At 46.2% G+C, this 15849-nt stretch overlaps 1 protein-coding gene across 4 annotated transcripts in view; it reads left to right on the top strand.

The window, feature by feature from the left end:
- The window catches only part of unc5b (unc-5 netrin receptor B), a 54354-nt gene that overhangs the window by 28273 nt on the left and 10232 nt on the right, over positions 1–15849 (top strand). For 3 of the 4 annotated variants that reach the window (XM_086180859.1, XM_086180858.1, XM_086180862.1), the window contains 7 exons: positions 9021–9251; positions 9488–9631; positions 10291–10394; positions 11297–11477; positions 13171–13338; positions 13884–14048; positions 15769–15801. In XM_086180859.1, coding sequence (XP_086036985.1) covers positions 9021–9251; positions 9488–9631; positions 10291–10394; positions 11297–11477; positions 13171–13338; positions 13884–14048; positions 15769–15801 — 1026 coding nt within the window. The remainder of the gene's footprint in view (positions 1–9020; positions 9252–9487; positions 9632–10290; positions 10395–11296; positions 11478–13170; positions 13339–13883; positions 14049–15768; positions 15802–15849) is intronic. The other variant, XM_086180861.1, reaches the window with a different exon arrangement.

Genomic DNA, 15849 nt, shown 5'->3' on the forward strand with positions numbered 1-15849 from the left:
GGATCAAGTCCTCCCTTCAGTACAGAGACTATGGAGTGTCTGTTGGTACATGTAGCTGTCGCAATAGAGTATCTCCCAATAATGGGTGGGCTTCCACAGAGGTTGATTTGTGAACCTCTGTTATTTAATCATTACACGCTCCTATTAGCTGAAATCTTTCACGACTCACATGTAGCCAGTGTCCCTAAATGAATACAATTAAACAAACTCGCCGGGACAGAACATTAAGAAGGGTTTCTGAACGCTCCACATGTTTCTCCTCCAAAATGAGGGTAAAACCCAAGTCATAATTTAAGGGCCTGTGAAGAAACACTTAAATTCTGTATTGAACTTAAAAGCTTTACCCTGAAGAGTAAAAAACAAGTTAGAAATCTCTTTTATCCTGGAAGCAGATCTAAGCTTCACATTTAAACAGCTGCAGCAATTTTTCACAGATTCATCTAATTTATGAAATTTATTCAATGTATTTCTAATTTATGTCCAAACTTTATGCTTGTCTATGAATCTGTCAGTGTTTTAGGTCAAAGATATTTATCAGACCTTGCAGTTCTCTCAGGTCGGCGGGTTCAATGTAACTTATTGCTCCAAGAGTCAACACTTAAGGTGATGAAGCTGCTTTTAACTTGCAGCAAAACCTAGAGACAATGTCACGCTATGTTCAAACCAAGCTACGGTACTTGTTTACCAATGCTGTTGATGAATACGCTCTTTAATCCAATGTATTGCTTTTTTCTTTTTTTTTTTACTCTGTGTGCTATTTCTTGTTAAATAGTACATAATTCTTATTCTGTGTGCGTCCTCTGGCTTGCTTCCGCCATCGTTTGTTTGCTTTTGATTTTGTGGTTTTTAAGGCACTTTGCGCTGCCTTTGAGTAAGCAATGTGCTTTATCTGGCCTTACATGCTACACATGTTAATCATGATGCTGGAAAGTGTCTTGCTGTGGCAAAGCCAACTGCGAGCTGCTTTGCCTTGTTTCCTGTCTAAACTGGGCTGCTAGATCCAGGACCTGTTACTGGATGTGCAGAGATTAAACTGATCAGGATCTTTTCTTCTGACCCTGGATCTCTTCAGTGTGTAGCTTTACAATACTCAAATAAAATAAAAAACCAACACCATGTCAATCTTTGTAGCGAGATGGAGAAAACTAAGAAAGGCATGAAATAATGATGAATGACAATGAAGGCTGAATGAATGAGAAACTGAAGAGGATTTTGTTTGTTAGCGTGCCACCAGGGTGAGTACAGAAAGACCAGCTGCAAAGCTGCGTGGCGCCGCCGCGGGTCCACATCTCCCTGGATGAATAAAAGTATCAGAGCAGGAAACGTGGAGGCAATCACAACGGAGGCCTTATGCAGAACACATGGAGTTGGATCCCTGTCACTCTCAGTAGGACGTCACTTGACAGCAACAATGATGAAGTGAAGAAGTCGTGTGTTGGTCACTGGTGAGTTAACGACCTTTCCTACCAAACAGACTGGGCTGCTGCGACTGGAACTGTGTGAGTGCGTGTTCTGTCAGATGGGTGAACGGCGTGAATCCTCACACTCTCCCTGCCTTCGTTGATGTGCGAAGTGATGCTGTGTCGCTCCGACCTGGACCCATGTCACCCCATGCATGACACGCACGCGCACACACACCCACTCACACAAACTGTCCTGCTCGCGCGTTCACTAACTTTCCATCAAAGCCCTCTAAATCTCAACACTTTCCTCTCCAGTCCGCACGTCTCTTTGTCTCTTCATCTCTTCATCTTTTCTCTTCTCGCAGGTTCCGTCTCTCTCTCTCCCCCTGCAGAGAGTTTTTTTCAGGCTGATGACGATGAGGTCAGTCTGAATATCAATCACTCAATGTAATTGTCCTTTAAAGAAGGCAAGGAGAGACTGTCTCCCTCCATCCATCTCTGTCTTTTTCAACCTGCCTCTGGGTGTGTGTGTGTGTGTGTGTGTGTGTGTGTGTGTGTGTGTGTGTGTGTGTGTGTGTGTGTGTGTGTGTGTGTGTGTGTGTGTGTGGCTTGTGTGACTGTACCTCGGGGCTTCCTTGCAAGAGTGATGGTAATGAGGTAGATTGGATGTGGATGATGGATATGTTCAGCCTGTCAATGTTACATAATGCTTCTGATCGCTCTATTGGCCTTGTCGCCTTCATCACCTGCAGTACCTGAGTGTGTGTCCTCACAGCTGTCCATCCTTAGTGGTCTCAGTTGTGCTTCGTAGCCCCGGGCTGTTGCTCTCCCACCATGTTTATGTGTCTTTAATGCTGTGGGGTGTCATTTGAAGTGGAGTGTAGCTGAGGAAATAGCTTTGACTCCAGCAGGAAGGAGGGACAAGAAAAGCGTTCCCATGTCAAACGCCAAACTGGAGCGCTGGAGGGAGGAAAATGTGCTTTTGTTTGTTGATTTTCACTCTCACAGGACACCTAAGATATGATGGGAAGGGGGGAGGGAACACAGCCTGACCCCATGCCTTTAATAATGTCTCTCTGCTTTTTGACTGCTTCAAAGTAGTTTTCCTGCTTTATTCTCTCGCTGTCTTCCCCCCTCCTGTGAGTGCCGTGTTGGGATAGCGAGGGCACTGGAGGGGACAGTAATGACTAACCCTGTAAAGGTAATGATAAAGTACAGATGCTTCAGACTCCACTCTGGCTGGAGGCGCTGGGACTAAGAAAATTACAGTTGTCCTCGTGTGTGTGTGTGTGTGTGTGTGTGTGTGTGTGTGTGTGTGTGTGTGTGTGTGTGTGTGTGTGTGTGTGTGTGTGAGAGAGAGAGAGACAGACAGAGAGAGAGAGAGAGGATGATAGTCAGAGCAAAGAGAGGGCGGAGGAAGACAGAGGGCAGAGAGAACAACAGTCTCATCGTCAGGCTGAGACAAAGACGGACATTGCTGTAATTCAGGTTCCTGGCCAGTTGCCTTGTGTGAGTAAGCACACTCGCCATGTACTCCATCGTCTCTCTCCTCATGTCCATTAGTGTCTCTTGACCTGTCTCTGGCCGGCCTGCTTGTCCTCCCACCCTGTCACCTCTGTCTAGCTTCCCTCCATCTCTCGCCCACGCAGGCCTTCCGTCTTGTGTGGCCTCGCTTCGCCACTGTCACTCCTACTATCAGTTACACTGAAGCTCTGCACTCTGCTGCACTCACAGCAAAAGAGGGCCCTCCTTCACTTGGCGTACACAAATACAAGTGGCTGAGAATGTAAGCATAGGTGTGTTATTGTGTGCTAAACAGAATACCCAGAATCCCGTGTTTGCTTTCTGGCTGTCTGCTGTCTGTCATTAGAGTAATAAAAGACTTGCTGCGCTGCACGGCGAGGACTTCTTGTCTGTGAGGCTCCTCCATTCCACACAAATTGCCGGCTGCTGAGCTCTGATGGATGTTTGTATGCTGGCCCAAAAACACAGGTCCCACTTTAGACCCTGTACTCCATTATCCCAGAGAGGGTGAGAGAAAGAAGCTGTCTGTCTCTTACCTCTGTCACCCCAATGTGTTTTAATTAAAGATCACACACACACACACACACTCACTAGGCAGAGAGAGGTTTGTCCAACTAGACTCTCCTCCCAGTCTGTCTCTGCGTTTGTCTCTGCTGTAGTTCTTTTTTCCTCTCTCTCTCTCTCTCTCCATGCCCTCCTCTCATCTCACCCGAAGAGTGACAGGCTGTGTTTTTCAGCTGATGTTTGAACACCGAACGATCAATGCTGGACAAAGAGAAAGAGCGGGGGTGAAGGGTGGGGAGGGGCAACACAATTGGTTATTGACAGAGAATTCAAAGTCTGAAAAACTGGAGGCGACAGCTTAGCAAGGGGAGAGGGAAAGGGGATGGAGGGAGAGAAAACAGACGGAGAGGACTGTGAAAGAGGGTTGACGACAAATGTGATTCACAGTCACGGTGAAGCATCACTTGGAGATGTGTTAACTTTGATGATTTGGATTTGTTTGTGTGCGTGTGTGTGTGGGTGTGAGTGTGTGTGCGTGTGTGTGTGTGTGTGCGTGTGTGTGTGTTTCCTGGCACCACAGGTGTTGGTGACGTATTGGAGCCCCAGCTAAAATCTCATTTTTAGGGTTAGGGTCTAGTGTCGCACGCGTTGGCCCACCTGATGACCATTTGGTGTAGAAGAACCTATTTGCGGTGTTCCCATCAGTGTATTTTGATGCCCAGCTTAAAGTATCACATTAGAATTGGTTGATTGAAAATGACAAATTCATAAAAACAACAAAACCCTTTTTTAAAAAATAGAATGAATAAATGAATCTGGGGATTTTCCCGCTCAGGGCTCCAGGCACTTGCTTGGTTTTCCCAAACTGTTGCTACTCCCCCTGGAACTTGGAGATGGAAACCCCCTTTTGTTTCGAAGAAGTCGGATGGAGCGACCCTTCAACTCAAGTGACTGACCGGCTGATGGAAGTGCAACTAATTCAGATTTTCCTTTTGATTCTAGATGATTCAAACCACATCTAAAAAAAAACCATTTAACAGACTTTTTATGACATGTGACCTCTGAAAACCCGCTTCAACACAACGTGCACACATAAACAAAACACACACACACACACACACACATATGAAAAGCCCTGCTGGCAACATGGAGTCCACCTGAAATCCCATGTCATGTCAGTCCTGTGTTCCCCTCTTGTGCCTCCTGTCCTCAAGTGACCAGACACTCTGATTATGCAGTTCATGGAAGCGTGGTTTCATGTAACAAAGTGTACGTCAACCCGTCTGTGGGTCTCCAGAGGCAGCCGGCCGGTACGGGCTGGCCAAGCGGTGTGCAGCCATGGCGGTTGTCGAGGCAAAAACTCGACGAAGACTTCAGATGAAGACAAAAGACAAAAGACGAAGACGAGAGTGTGTGTGTTTAGTGCCAGTGGGACGATTGAGAACATCCTGCACACATGCAATCAGCGAGTGTGAAAGCACAAAATTCAATAGGAACAAAACACCTGCAGGGACTGACAAAGACCTCAGTCCGTACACAAGTTACATGAAAGCACCTAAGCACATCCATCAGTCATGAGTATCAACAAAACGAATATTAATCAACAATAACAAAAATACAAGCAACAATAAAAAGAACCAGGTCATCTCCTCCTCGCGGCGTGGCCCATCATCAAGGCTGATTGTTCATGAGATGGACATAATAACGTGTCCTCAAATCATCCAGAGATAAACAGGTGCTGGGAGGACAGATCGATGACTGGAGAACAGCTGGGACACACGCACACACACACACAATCCCAAACATTGACTGAGCTCCTTCCGGGAGACTCTACCCTGTCCCTGGATGTTTGGGAGCTTGTGGGAAGCTTTGGCCAGTTCAGACCACCAAACTCTCCAAGCACCAGCTCGCTTTCCCAGGGTCTCTGGAACATTTCACAGAATTTAAACAAACAATTCCCACATTGAGAAATAACACTTTTGCGGTTAGATGAGGAAGAAGAGAACTAAAAATAAAAATGCGTTCTCTCCATCAGATGCTTTTCACACGGTGGCTTCAATTCCTAATTATACTGCAACAAAATTGTTGAGTGTAAGTTCCTGTTCCTGGACCTATTTTCAGGCGCTGCTGTGGAACATGACAGGGAGGAAGAGAGGACCGGAGCCTCTCTGAAGATGTGAGCATGTGATCACACTCTCCCGTTTACGTGTGTAAACGTGCTCTCAGCAGTCTGTTGCTGAGTACCTGCTCCACCAGCCGTGTTAGGTTCATTCTTAAATGACTTGTTGATACAAGGAACCACGAAACAAGAGTGGACGAGCGGCACTTCAGCGTACAGGAAACTGCCGATGGATTGTGGCGGCATCTCGTCAAACATGCAACCGGCAGGCAACAGCTGGACTGAAAGATAGCCCCCGGTGGCCCGGTGGCAACTGTGATGCTCCTGTTCACCCACAAGTTCAAAATAACGCAGAGGCAGAGTGACGGCACCTGAGATTCTACTGGGCCACTAAATATCGCATTGGTGTTGTGTTATAATTATCAAGTACCTACGTACGTCCACCTGAAGTTCCTGCAGGACTTGGTTAGTTTTCAGCTTCTTCATTATTACCTAAGTCAAAGAGGTCATGTGATCATGGGGGTGCTGGTGTGGCCGTTTGTTCGCAGGATCATGCATTTTGATGACATTTCCAAAGATGGAACTGAGGAATAGTTGATTAGAAATGATCCAGAACCGAGCTGATGATGTCACATGGTGTCCTGGCCTAGCAGACGGCAAAGCTGCAATGTTGAGTGAATAAATATTGTTAGAAGAGGCTGCGACCACAACTCTTGAGTGGAGGGGATTTTGGTCAAGAGAAGGTACTGCCTCGAGAATCCCATGAATCCCTGTTGGTTTTGGTCTGAGAGGCTCTAAACTTTCTCTCCCACTTCCCATCACGCTCTCCCTAATGTCTGAGCACTGTCGAGGGGGAGAGAGGGACGGGGGAAGGGAAGCGCTCACTTTCCTAAAATAGATGATGGTATCTTTCTAAGTAGTTTCTCTTGTTCTGTTGTTGTGGAATAACTGATCATGTTGGGCTTGATACAGTTTGAAAAATGAACCCTGCTGCAAATTTGCCTGAGTGGAAGTCTCGTTGTTAAAAGCAGCTGAATGTGCACCTCACACCTCTTTTCTAATCCAGCGCACGAAGAAACAGAGATAAAAGGACTGTGGCATTGTGGGACCGCTGCGTTAGAAAAGCACAATTACCCAGAAGATGTTTGCACTAGTGTGTGTGTGTGTGTGTGTGTGTGTGTGTGTGTGTGTGTGTGTGTGTGTGTGTGTGTGTGTGTGTGTGTGTAGAAAAGAACTTACACTGGGCTGCCAACCTGCTCGGCCTTTCCTGACTGGAGCCGCCGACCCGGAAGCCCGTTCATTGAATTGAGATGGTTTTCATCGGGAGTTTTCTATTGGAGGATCAGAATCATTAACAATTTATAAGAACCTGCATTACCCGAAAGGGAAAGTAGTCGTAGTCTTTTTGTGCGATGCTAAGACCTCAACGCTGCATAAAAAGAGATGAACTTTTCTGGAAGCTGCTGACTTGGAATGTCTTTTGAAATACGATAAAGTATTTTTGCTTGACGTGTCAGGTTTCAGGCAGACCGTTAAAGCCGTACTGCGGTTCTTCTTCCGCTGCTGCAGTCGTGTTTAAGTATTATGTCACAGGGCCGCTTGTGCTCCAGCTGATGAACAAACGTGAGCCGATGGTTTAGCCGCGTCACCGTGCGTTAGCCTGAAGCCGAGTTAACAGTCGGCTCCCAAAGCTCTGGAGGTGTTGCTTCGCTGCCAGGAACCGCAGGAGAAAACTGTGATTATAAATCACAAACATGTAATCTAACAGGAGCCCATTAATCGCCCCCAGGGCTCCCGTGCTCAGTGAATCTACTTATTTTAACCCTTTAGATCCACATTAAATACACAACAACATGGCACACACACACCCACACACACATTGTGTACTACATTGTGTAAAATGTCTTTTGTACGTGTACATGTTCCGATTCACTGTGATACTACAGGTAAACGTGTAGGGAAGAAAAAGAATGCAGTCTAACAAGATAATAATGTTTGAGTCAACAGAACATGAAACAACAATCAGCCAGTAATTAAATAAATAGTGCACCACCTCTGTGACCCCAAAATGTAATTTTGCTACATGTCAGTCGTGAAATCTGTTACTCTCTGTCATGAGTGTTTTAACAGAATACTTAAGAACCGAATCAGTTAGAAATGTCAACTAGTCCACACGTGAATCTGGAGATGTTTAGCAGCTCTGGAAGCTTCATGTTCGTCTCTCTCAGTTTCAGGGATCCCTCAGTTTTTAAGGCTTGTGTGGCAGAGATGGAGCCAGTTGATGTGAGGGTTCGAGCCCAGTCTAAACCTAAGAGGGGGGCTCGGGGGGGGGGGGTTTGCTTGGTTAGATTTATACTCTGTTTTTCAGGCCATTTAAGATTCTAGAATGTCTAAAACTCTGTATGGATCATTTAGGAAAGCCAGGATGGAGACAAACGTCAACCTTTAGTCCTGTTTTGTGCCTTGTTGTTCTGCAGCTGTCAGGCTCATTCTGAAACAATCACACATCAAATGCAGGGTGAGCGGTGAGGACTTCTCCTGCAGACAGAAGGAGGCAGAAGAACCATGTCCCTGTTTTTAAGTGATGGAACACTGGAAGACTGTCAATGTAGCAAAATTACTGATTTTTTAAACCTGTTTTTGTGACACAACATTGGCAGCGAATTCACAAAATGAATGTGTAGCCAGCAAATCTGATATAGACGTAGAACTGGATGCATCCAGTAATGATCAGGGTTACCTGGGAGCTACACACAGCTTATTGAGGATAAATCAGTGTGCTCATACACACTCATTATATGTTAGATATAAATATTTGGCACCCGTGCTTGGATGACACCCTTATCTTGTACCAAGTACTACATCTGTCTCGTCAAACTAGGCGACGGTCTTGAAGTGCAGCCCGCTTCAGTGTCAGGGAGGGGCAACTGTGCCCTTCCTGCCAGGAGGAGCTCTTGGCATCCCTGGCAATGGCGAGTTGTCACATCAAAAATGTCATCAGATAACGTGCGATCAACAGGACCCGTCCAACGAAGGTCAGCGGCGCTGCTGTTGTGCTGGGAGGCATTGACTCCACCTGCTGGGATCTCTCTGAAAGGTCTGCATTGACCAGATTACCAGTAAAACAAGGTGGTGGAAATGTCCCAGTGGCCCTTCGTTTACGCTGGAGTCTGTCACCGGTGACACGTCTGCTCTGTGTGTGCTGTGACGGCTGCTCGCAAATGACACGGAGGAGACGAGCTGTCACTCACACACACACACACACACACACACACACACACACACACACACACACATTTGATAGTTTTTATTGATTCCTCCATATTTGTCATTCTGCTTACCTCCTCATCTGCTATGGCAGAGTGCAGCCAGCCAAACACGCAGCGGCATCGCTCAAGTGCGCCCCCAGCTGGACGTACTCACATGTGAGCACTCGTACAAACCACGTCCTTGTGTGTTGATGTTTCCAGAGAGCAGCGACTACAGCGAGGCAGAGGTTCTCCCTGACTCCTTCCCCTCAGCACCCGCAGAACCACTCCCAGAATTCCTGCTCGAACCGGAAGACGCTTTCATAGTGAAGAACCGGCCGGTCCAGCTGCGCTGCAGGGCGTCGCCGGCTACCCAGATCTACTTCAAATGCAACGGAGAATGGGTCAATCAGAACGACCATGTGACCAGAGAGAGCCTGGACCAGATCACAGGTGGTGATTGCACACACACGCACACGCACACGCACACACATTATGTCACCTTGTATTTTACAGACGTAAACATCAGACTCAATTACAGACATCATTTTCTACTACATGATCCATTAGCTCCTTTAGGCTTTTACGGCTTGTTAACTGCATTTGGCCTGCAGCCAGTCCCTTGTTTTTTTATATGCACTGTGAAAAATATGCCCCGCTAAGTTCCCCCTCCCCTCTGCTGTGCACAGGCCTGGTGGTGAGGGAGGTGGACATCTCAGTGTCCAGGACGCAGGTGGAGGAGCTGTTTGGGTTGGAGGACTATTGGTGCCAGTGTGTGGCCTGGAGCTCCGCCGGCACCACCAAGAGCAACCGGGCCTACGTTCGAATAGCATGTCAGTACCAGGGCTGAGTGTGTGTGTGTGTGTGTGTGTGTGTGTGTGTGTGTGTGTGTGTGTGTGTGTGTGTGAACCAACACCTAGCACTGTCCTGTGAGTTGTATAACTGTATAAAGAAGACGTGGATTACTGACAAATATTTTGTTCCGGTTTAGCTGTTGATAGCCATCAGTCTCCATTAGCTTCAAGCTAAGTATACATAGCAGGTTCTTCCTGCCAACTGGAGACAAAGAAGTGATTGAGGAGGGAATAAAAACCATCTTTGTGAGCTCAAGACTCCTATTTGAAAGTCCTAGAATACTCTCAAGTACTGCTATAAAGACAATGTATTGACTGTAACCAGTCACCAGACGGTTACAGGTTCCAAACACTTTCATCGTAATTTTAATCTTGATTTTAATTCATATGCAATAATTTGAACAAACACAAATAAACAGACACAATTAAAACCAATTAATTACAAACAACACGTGACAATAAGGATGTGTAATATTGACAGATTTTTTTGGTCTTATTTTAATCACCCAGAGGTGACAAATCAACCGTGTGTGTGTGTGTGTGTGTGTGTGTGTGTGTGTGTGTGTGTGTGTGTGGTAATCAGGATGTCATGAAGCTGCTCTCTAACTCCAGGCCATGTCTGTGTTGCCCCCTTATAGACTTGAGGAAAAACTTTGAGCAGGAGCCGCTGGGGCGGGAGGTGCGGCTGGAGCAGGAGGTGCTGCTGCAGTGTCGCCCCCCGGAGGGCATGCCCGCCGCTGAGGTACGACTCTCCCTCCTCTCCCCTGTTGCTCATCTTCTGATCGATAGAAGTTCAGGTTTGTTTTATTAACCCTAAATCGCAAACCCATGACAGCTACGCCAATATCAAACCGTTAAAATGGCGGGCTTCCATCTGCAGCAACAGCAGGGAGCAACGTTAAGGAGCGAGCCACTGAAGTTTGAAGATTTAAGTCCATCAAGTGCAACTGAGGTCAAAAAAACTCAACTTAAATCTACTCTGTGTCTCAGGTTTAAGCACTAAGCTGCAGCAGCGGCACTCTATTAGCCTCATTACCTTCATAAAACAGCAGCAAAACAACATGTTAACAGAGTAAACAAAGTATCTATAAATTTATGTGTTAATATAGAAGTTTGTTTTTAGTGGTCACATTATTATGAGCAATAAAAGAGAGAAAGTGTGGAGGCTTTTATATGAGGCGATCACAGGCATTTAACTTGAATATAAAACGTGTTTAATAATTAATTCTAATTATACTGCTTGTGATTATTATGAAGATGTTATGTGGGGAGGAGTGGGGAGGACAGAGGTCAAAAGGGAGGGGGAGAGGCATGAATTTGTGTTTTTCCTGAGCAAACTAAAAATCATCAAATATTAAGCATGTTTGCTCACCCGCGCATGCGGCGTTGACTCGTGTTGGGATGGTGGCGTAATCCCCCGCAGGGTTACCAAAGGAAAGGAATATGAGAGCGTGTTGACATGTGCATGCACACGGACCTGCTGAAATCTACCTATGATGGTTGCTGTAGCAGAGAGCATAGTACACTTCATATATTCCACCTAATCCTGGGCTGCTATGTTGAATGTGATAACTCATTTTACGTCTAAATGGTCACAGTCGGATCACTCCTGAGGTTTGACAGTAAAAACGTGTCTCTTTCCAGGTGGACTGGCTGAAGAATGAGGACACCATCGACCCGTCGCAGGACTCCAACTTTCTGATCACCATCGACCACGATCTGATCATCAAACAGGCGCGGCTCTCAGACACGGCCAACTACACCTGTGTGGCTCGTAACGTGGTGGCCAAAAGACGCAGCAGCACTGCCACGCTCATCGTTTACGGTAACGCACCGTCTTCCTTCTCGACAGGTTTCGCGGCGGGAGGATGAAGATCACCTTTGGTGCACGGCAACATATCAAAACATCGCGATCTGCTGGGTTTAGCTTTGCAGTATGTTGAGTAAAAACAGACGTCGTCGAAGCTCAAGGGTTGCATTTTCACAAAAATCATCCCAGGAAATGTGGTGTTATTGCATAGTTATTGTGCCAATCTAAAGTCTTCAAAGACTCTTGATTTAAGATGTATTTGCTGTTATTTATCATCATAAATTGTCCGAAAAATATGTGGGAAAAGTCCCCCCTCCGACATGAAAATACAGGCCTGTGTGCACCAAAGCATTATTTGCTGACTCCAGCACGTCTTGGTACTTACTGGCGATGGGAGCGCCGTGTTCCTACCACAAACACCAGCAGCACGGCGAGGCCTCTGGTGCTGGACCTGCACTTTGGTATATTTTCTAGTCGCCGACAAAGTGGGTTGAAAAAGGTTCAACTGCTGTACTCATCAACTTTTTACAAAGCAGTCCAATCAAAGTGGAGCAGGACTAATATCCGACAGACCAACCATCATGTCCTACGGCGCCGAGCAGTACGACGGAGCAGCTCTTGAACGGACTGTAACGGACTCACCAGAACGTTTCTGCCCCCCACTAAACTGATGAAGCCGCAAACCGGCAGGTCCGTCCTCTCGCCCTCGGTGGTTCATCCACAGCCAGACTTCTTCCTTATGCTGGCATTTTTACTTCCAGGGATATTCTGTAACGTGGCAACCAAAGCGTCTCAGCTATAAAAACACTCTGCCTCCTCTCAGACACTCCCAGCTGGACATTTTCAGCTGGAAAAAAGAACACTTTGGTGGGCACGGGCCCTGTGGGTCGAGGCTGAGGTTGCTTTGTTGGTTAAATAAAGGTACACGGAATGATTAGGGTCGCTGCTGATTAGAGCCCAGCAGAACCCCTGCAACCCTCGTGGCTCCATAGGGAGACGTAAATGTTACATATTGGATTCTTGCACTTTTATGTAAAATAATAGTAAAACGACAGGATAAAGTAAGATTAAAGTGATGCTTTGACCAAATAAAGTATTTTGTATTTCAAGTACTCACTAATAGATGTTTTGAGTTCATGAAGATAATTTTCCCTCTTGCATCACTTGTTTTTATACATGGATGCAGAAAGAGCCAGTCACATACATTTAGCTTGAAGCTAATGGTGCCTGATGGCCGCCAACTGCTAAGAACAGAAGGGTTAGCTTTTTTGTTTTCAGCTGACTGCTGGATTAGGAAGACGTGGATTCTACCGGGCAATGGCGATGGCTTTGAGAGATTGTAAACAGACGTCTTTGAATAGTTTTCCTGTTGTTAGCCGTCAGTCTCCGTTAGCTTCAAGCCAAATGTACGTGGCTGCACTTTCTGCGTTCTGGAGTCACAAAGAAGTGCAGGAGAGAAAAAAAAACCCTAGGTGTGTGCGTAAGACTCCCATTTATGAGTCCTTGAAGGGCAAAATGTTGTTTTTTTTGGATGAAGTCTTACTTTAAGTAGCTTGAAGAAGCTCCATTTTTCATTCCTAGCTCAGTCTTGCTACCTCGGCTAATGTGGTCGGCTTCTGGTTGACATGCATGTCTGTGTTCTCATCACATCACATGAGTATTAACATCTGGTTTCACCCATGTCTTCACCCGTGTGTCTGTCTGTCAGTGAGCGGAGGATGGTCGTCATGGACTGAGTGGTCTGAGTGTAACGCTCGGTGTGGGCGGGGCTGGCAGCGACGAACACGTAGCTGCACCAATCCTGCCCCTCTAAACGGAGGAGCTTTCTGTGAAGGCCCGCCCTTCCAGAGAGTGACTTGCACCACACTGTGCCCAGGTGAAGATGATATACTTCTGTATTATATATTTATAACTAATCTTCGAGTAGTCATGCGCTGGGATACGAGCAAATTTCCCACATGGCCCATTTTAATGGGAAGTACTGAAATGAATTTTAAAACATTTTTGCTTCAGATGCTGGTTTTCAGCCGTGTTTCTCCACAGGAGGTTCAACTTTAGAGGAAACTCCAAAGAGCCTTAAAAAATTAAAAGCTCAGAAACAATTTCAAGCAACCAGGAAGGAATCGCATCATGTCACATAACTGCTCCGGTTCCGTCGCAGGAAGTCATTCACATGAGGAATACAGCGTTGCCTGAGTCACTGTCGTACATCACCCTGGCGCGTATTGCTTTGCCCTGTGTGCCAGACCACCACGACTCCAAATGAAGCTACAGAACACATTTGCGAATTGCAGAATTATGCACTTGAAGCCATTACATATGCATCACGCTGTGTTCTAACGTCATGCTACCAGGAGAGGTGGACGTACTTAGCTGGTGCTCCATTTTAACATTTCTCACGTCTCCTCTGTCTCCTTCCAGTGGACGGAGGCTGGACTGAATGGGCGAAGTGGTCTGCCTGTGGGACGGAGTGCACCCACTGGAGAAGCCGCGAGTGTCAGGCCCCCCCACCCAGGAATGGGGGGAAGCATTGCAGCGGCAGCATGATGGAGAGTAAAAACTGCACTGAGGGGCTGTGTGCTCGCAGTAAGTCACCTCATCATTGGATCGGAATTAGTTAAAGACATGAATATTGGACTGATACAGTTCTTGATGTAATGTATATATCAGAATTCTCCTGGTGACCCACGAATACAAACCATCCTATATTGAATTTGATTTCTCCTCTGTCAGGGTCAGTTCCCTTAACACAATATTTGCTGCTTCAGGTGCTTGTTGAATTGATAATAAAAAAAAAAAGAGTCTTGCAGGCCGGGATTTCTTTCCTCTAGCTGACAATTTTATAAGATGCATTGCATTTCAAAGCAATTTTGTACAGAACGGTATTCCCGAGGTGTTTAGCCACTGCAGCGGCGTGAGCAGAGCTGAATCCTGCAGAGAGAGATGAAAGGCAAAACAGCTAAATCTCAGACAGATGTTTCATGAAGGAAAAGTGCACGTTCATAAAGAGAGACGGCAAGTGATGCACATCTAAAAAGCCCAGATGGAGAGCGAAAGAGAGAGAGGGAGAGCGAGAGAGAGAGCGGGAGAAGAGAGATCAGGCTACAAGAGCGCATCGAGTGGGAAGCAACCATGACACAGCCGAGTCGAAAAATTAGCACAAGGAAGAGCATATGAGAGTGAGTCAGACTCACACTGACACCCAGTGTGCAGCCCGTGATGAGCTGGGAGGAATCCAGCTGACAGCGCATTAGAGTCTCAGAGACGCAGATCCACAGAGGCAGTGTACACACTTAAAAGACATGCACAAAAGACACAAACCAACACGGCCAGGCATGCCAACTCCCCGAACACGCGTGAGTGTGTGTGTGTGTGTGCACCGCTCTTCAGTTCAACTCTATCAGACACACACACGACATAAACAGGCTTCCGTGGAGCAGCCAGATTAGACAAATACACTTTCTGATTCAGCTGAGGATTTCTCAGGAGGTCGTCAGGGAAACATCCACTCAAGTGACTCTGACAGACGCGGAGCTGGGAAGCACTGCCGCAGAAAATCGGAAAATTTGCCGTATTGATTAACTTGTTTTAATAAGCAAAATTATGATTATTTGGTATTTGAGGATTGTTGGCATCTCTTTGGTTGAGCTAATCGAGGCTCCCTCTAATGTCTCTGTAATTGTGCGTCCCCTGAGGACACGCTAAATACAGCAGTCATAAATGTAATATACTTGGAGGCGGCATCATCGTCTTTACACATCGGTCTCTTTCTAATTGCCGGCAGATGAACGGGAGCTGGATTGTGATGATGCTTGGGAGAGGTTTGATTTGACATCAAGGAAGTGACACTTTTGACTTTCGTGAAAACACTCAGCGAGGATTCATATTGGCGTTGTCTTTGAAACAACCGTTCCTGCCAGGAGAGAAATGTGTTTTTATCATAGGATGAAGGTGATAACACACCCCGCGGGCGTGTGGAGAGATGCGCTGACACGGGTTCACCGCTCGTCCTTCACGTTGCACACATCCTCTCTCTCCGCCGTTCGCTGGACGATCAACGTTCTCATTTCTGATCAGCTTTGATTGTTATTTTTCAGACATGCTGAACACACACATTCATACTTCAGTGCATCCTCTCACATTTGTCAGAGGTTACTTTTGACTTATTTACATTTTTCTTTTCATGTTAATGGACTATTGTTTACTTTTTCTTTTGTGCTGATTGATTTGCATAATGACTCGTCCATCCATTTTTATGTTGCTGTGTTTTTCTTTCCTCTCTTGTTTTTTCTCCTGTTCAAAACAGATAAAAAGATTTCTATTGAACATGCAAGCCATCGTAAGTTCACCTTCCCATGACTTCACTCTCTGACTGCCCTCCCTTGTG

This window comes from Aulostomus chinensis, chromosome 16 (assembly GCF_037954235.1).
Source record: "Aulostomus chinensis isolate RoL2024-O1b breed Wild chromosome 16, RoL_Achi_v1.0, whole genome shotgun sequence".
NCBI lineage: Eukaryota > Metazoa > Chordata > Actinopteri > Syngnathiformes > Aulostomidae > Aulostomus > Aulostomus chinensis.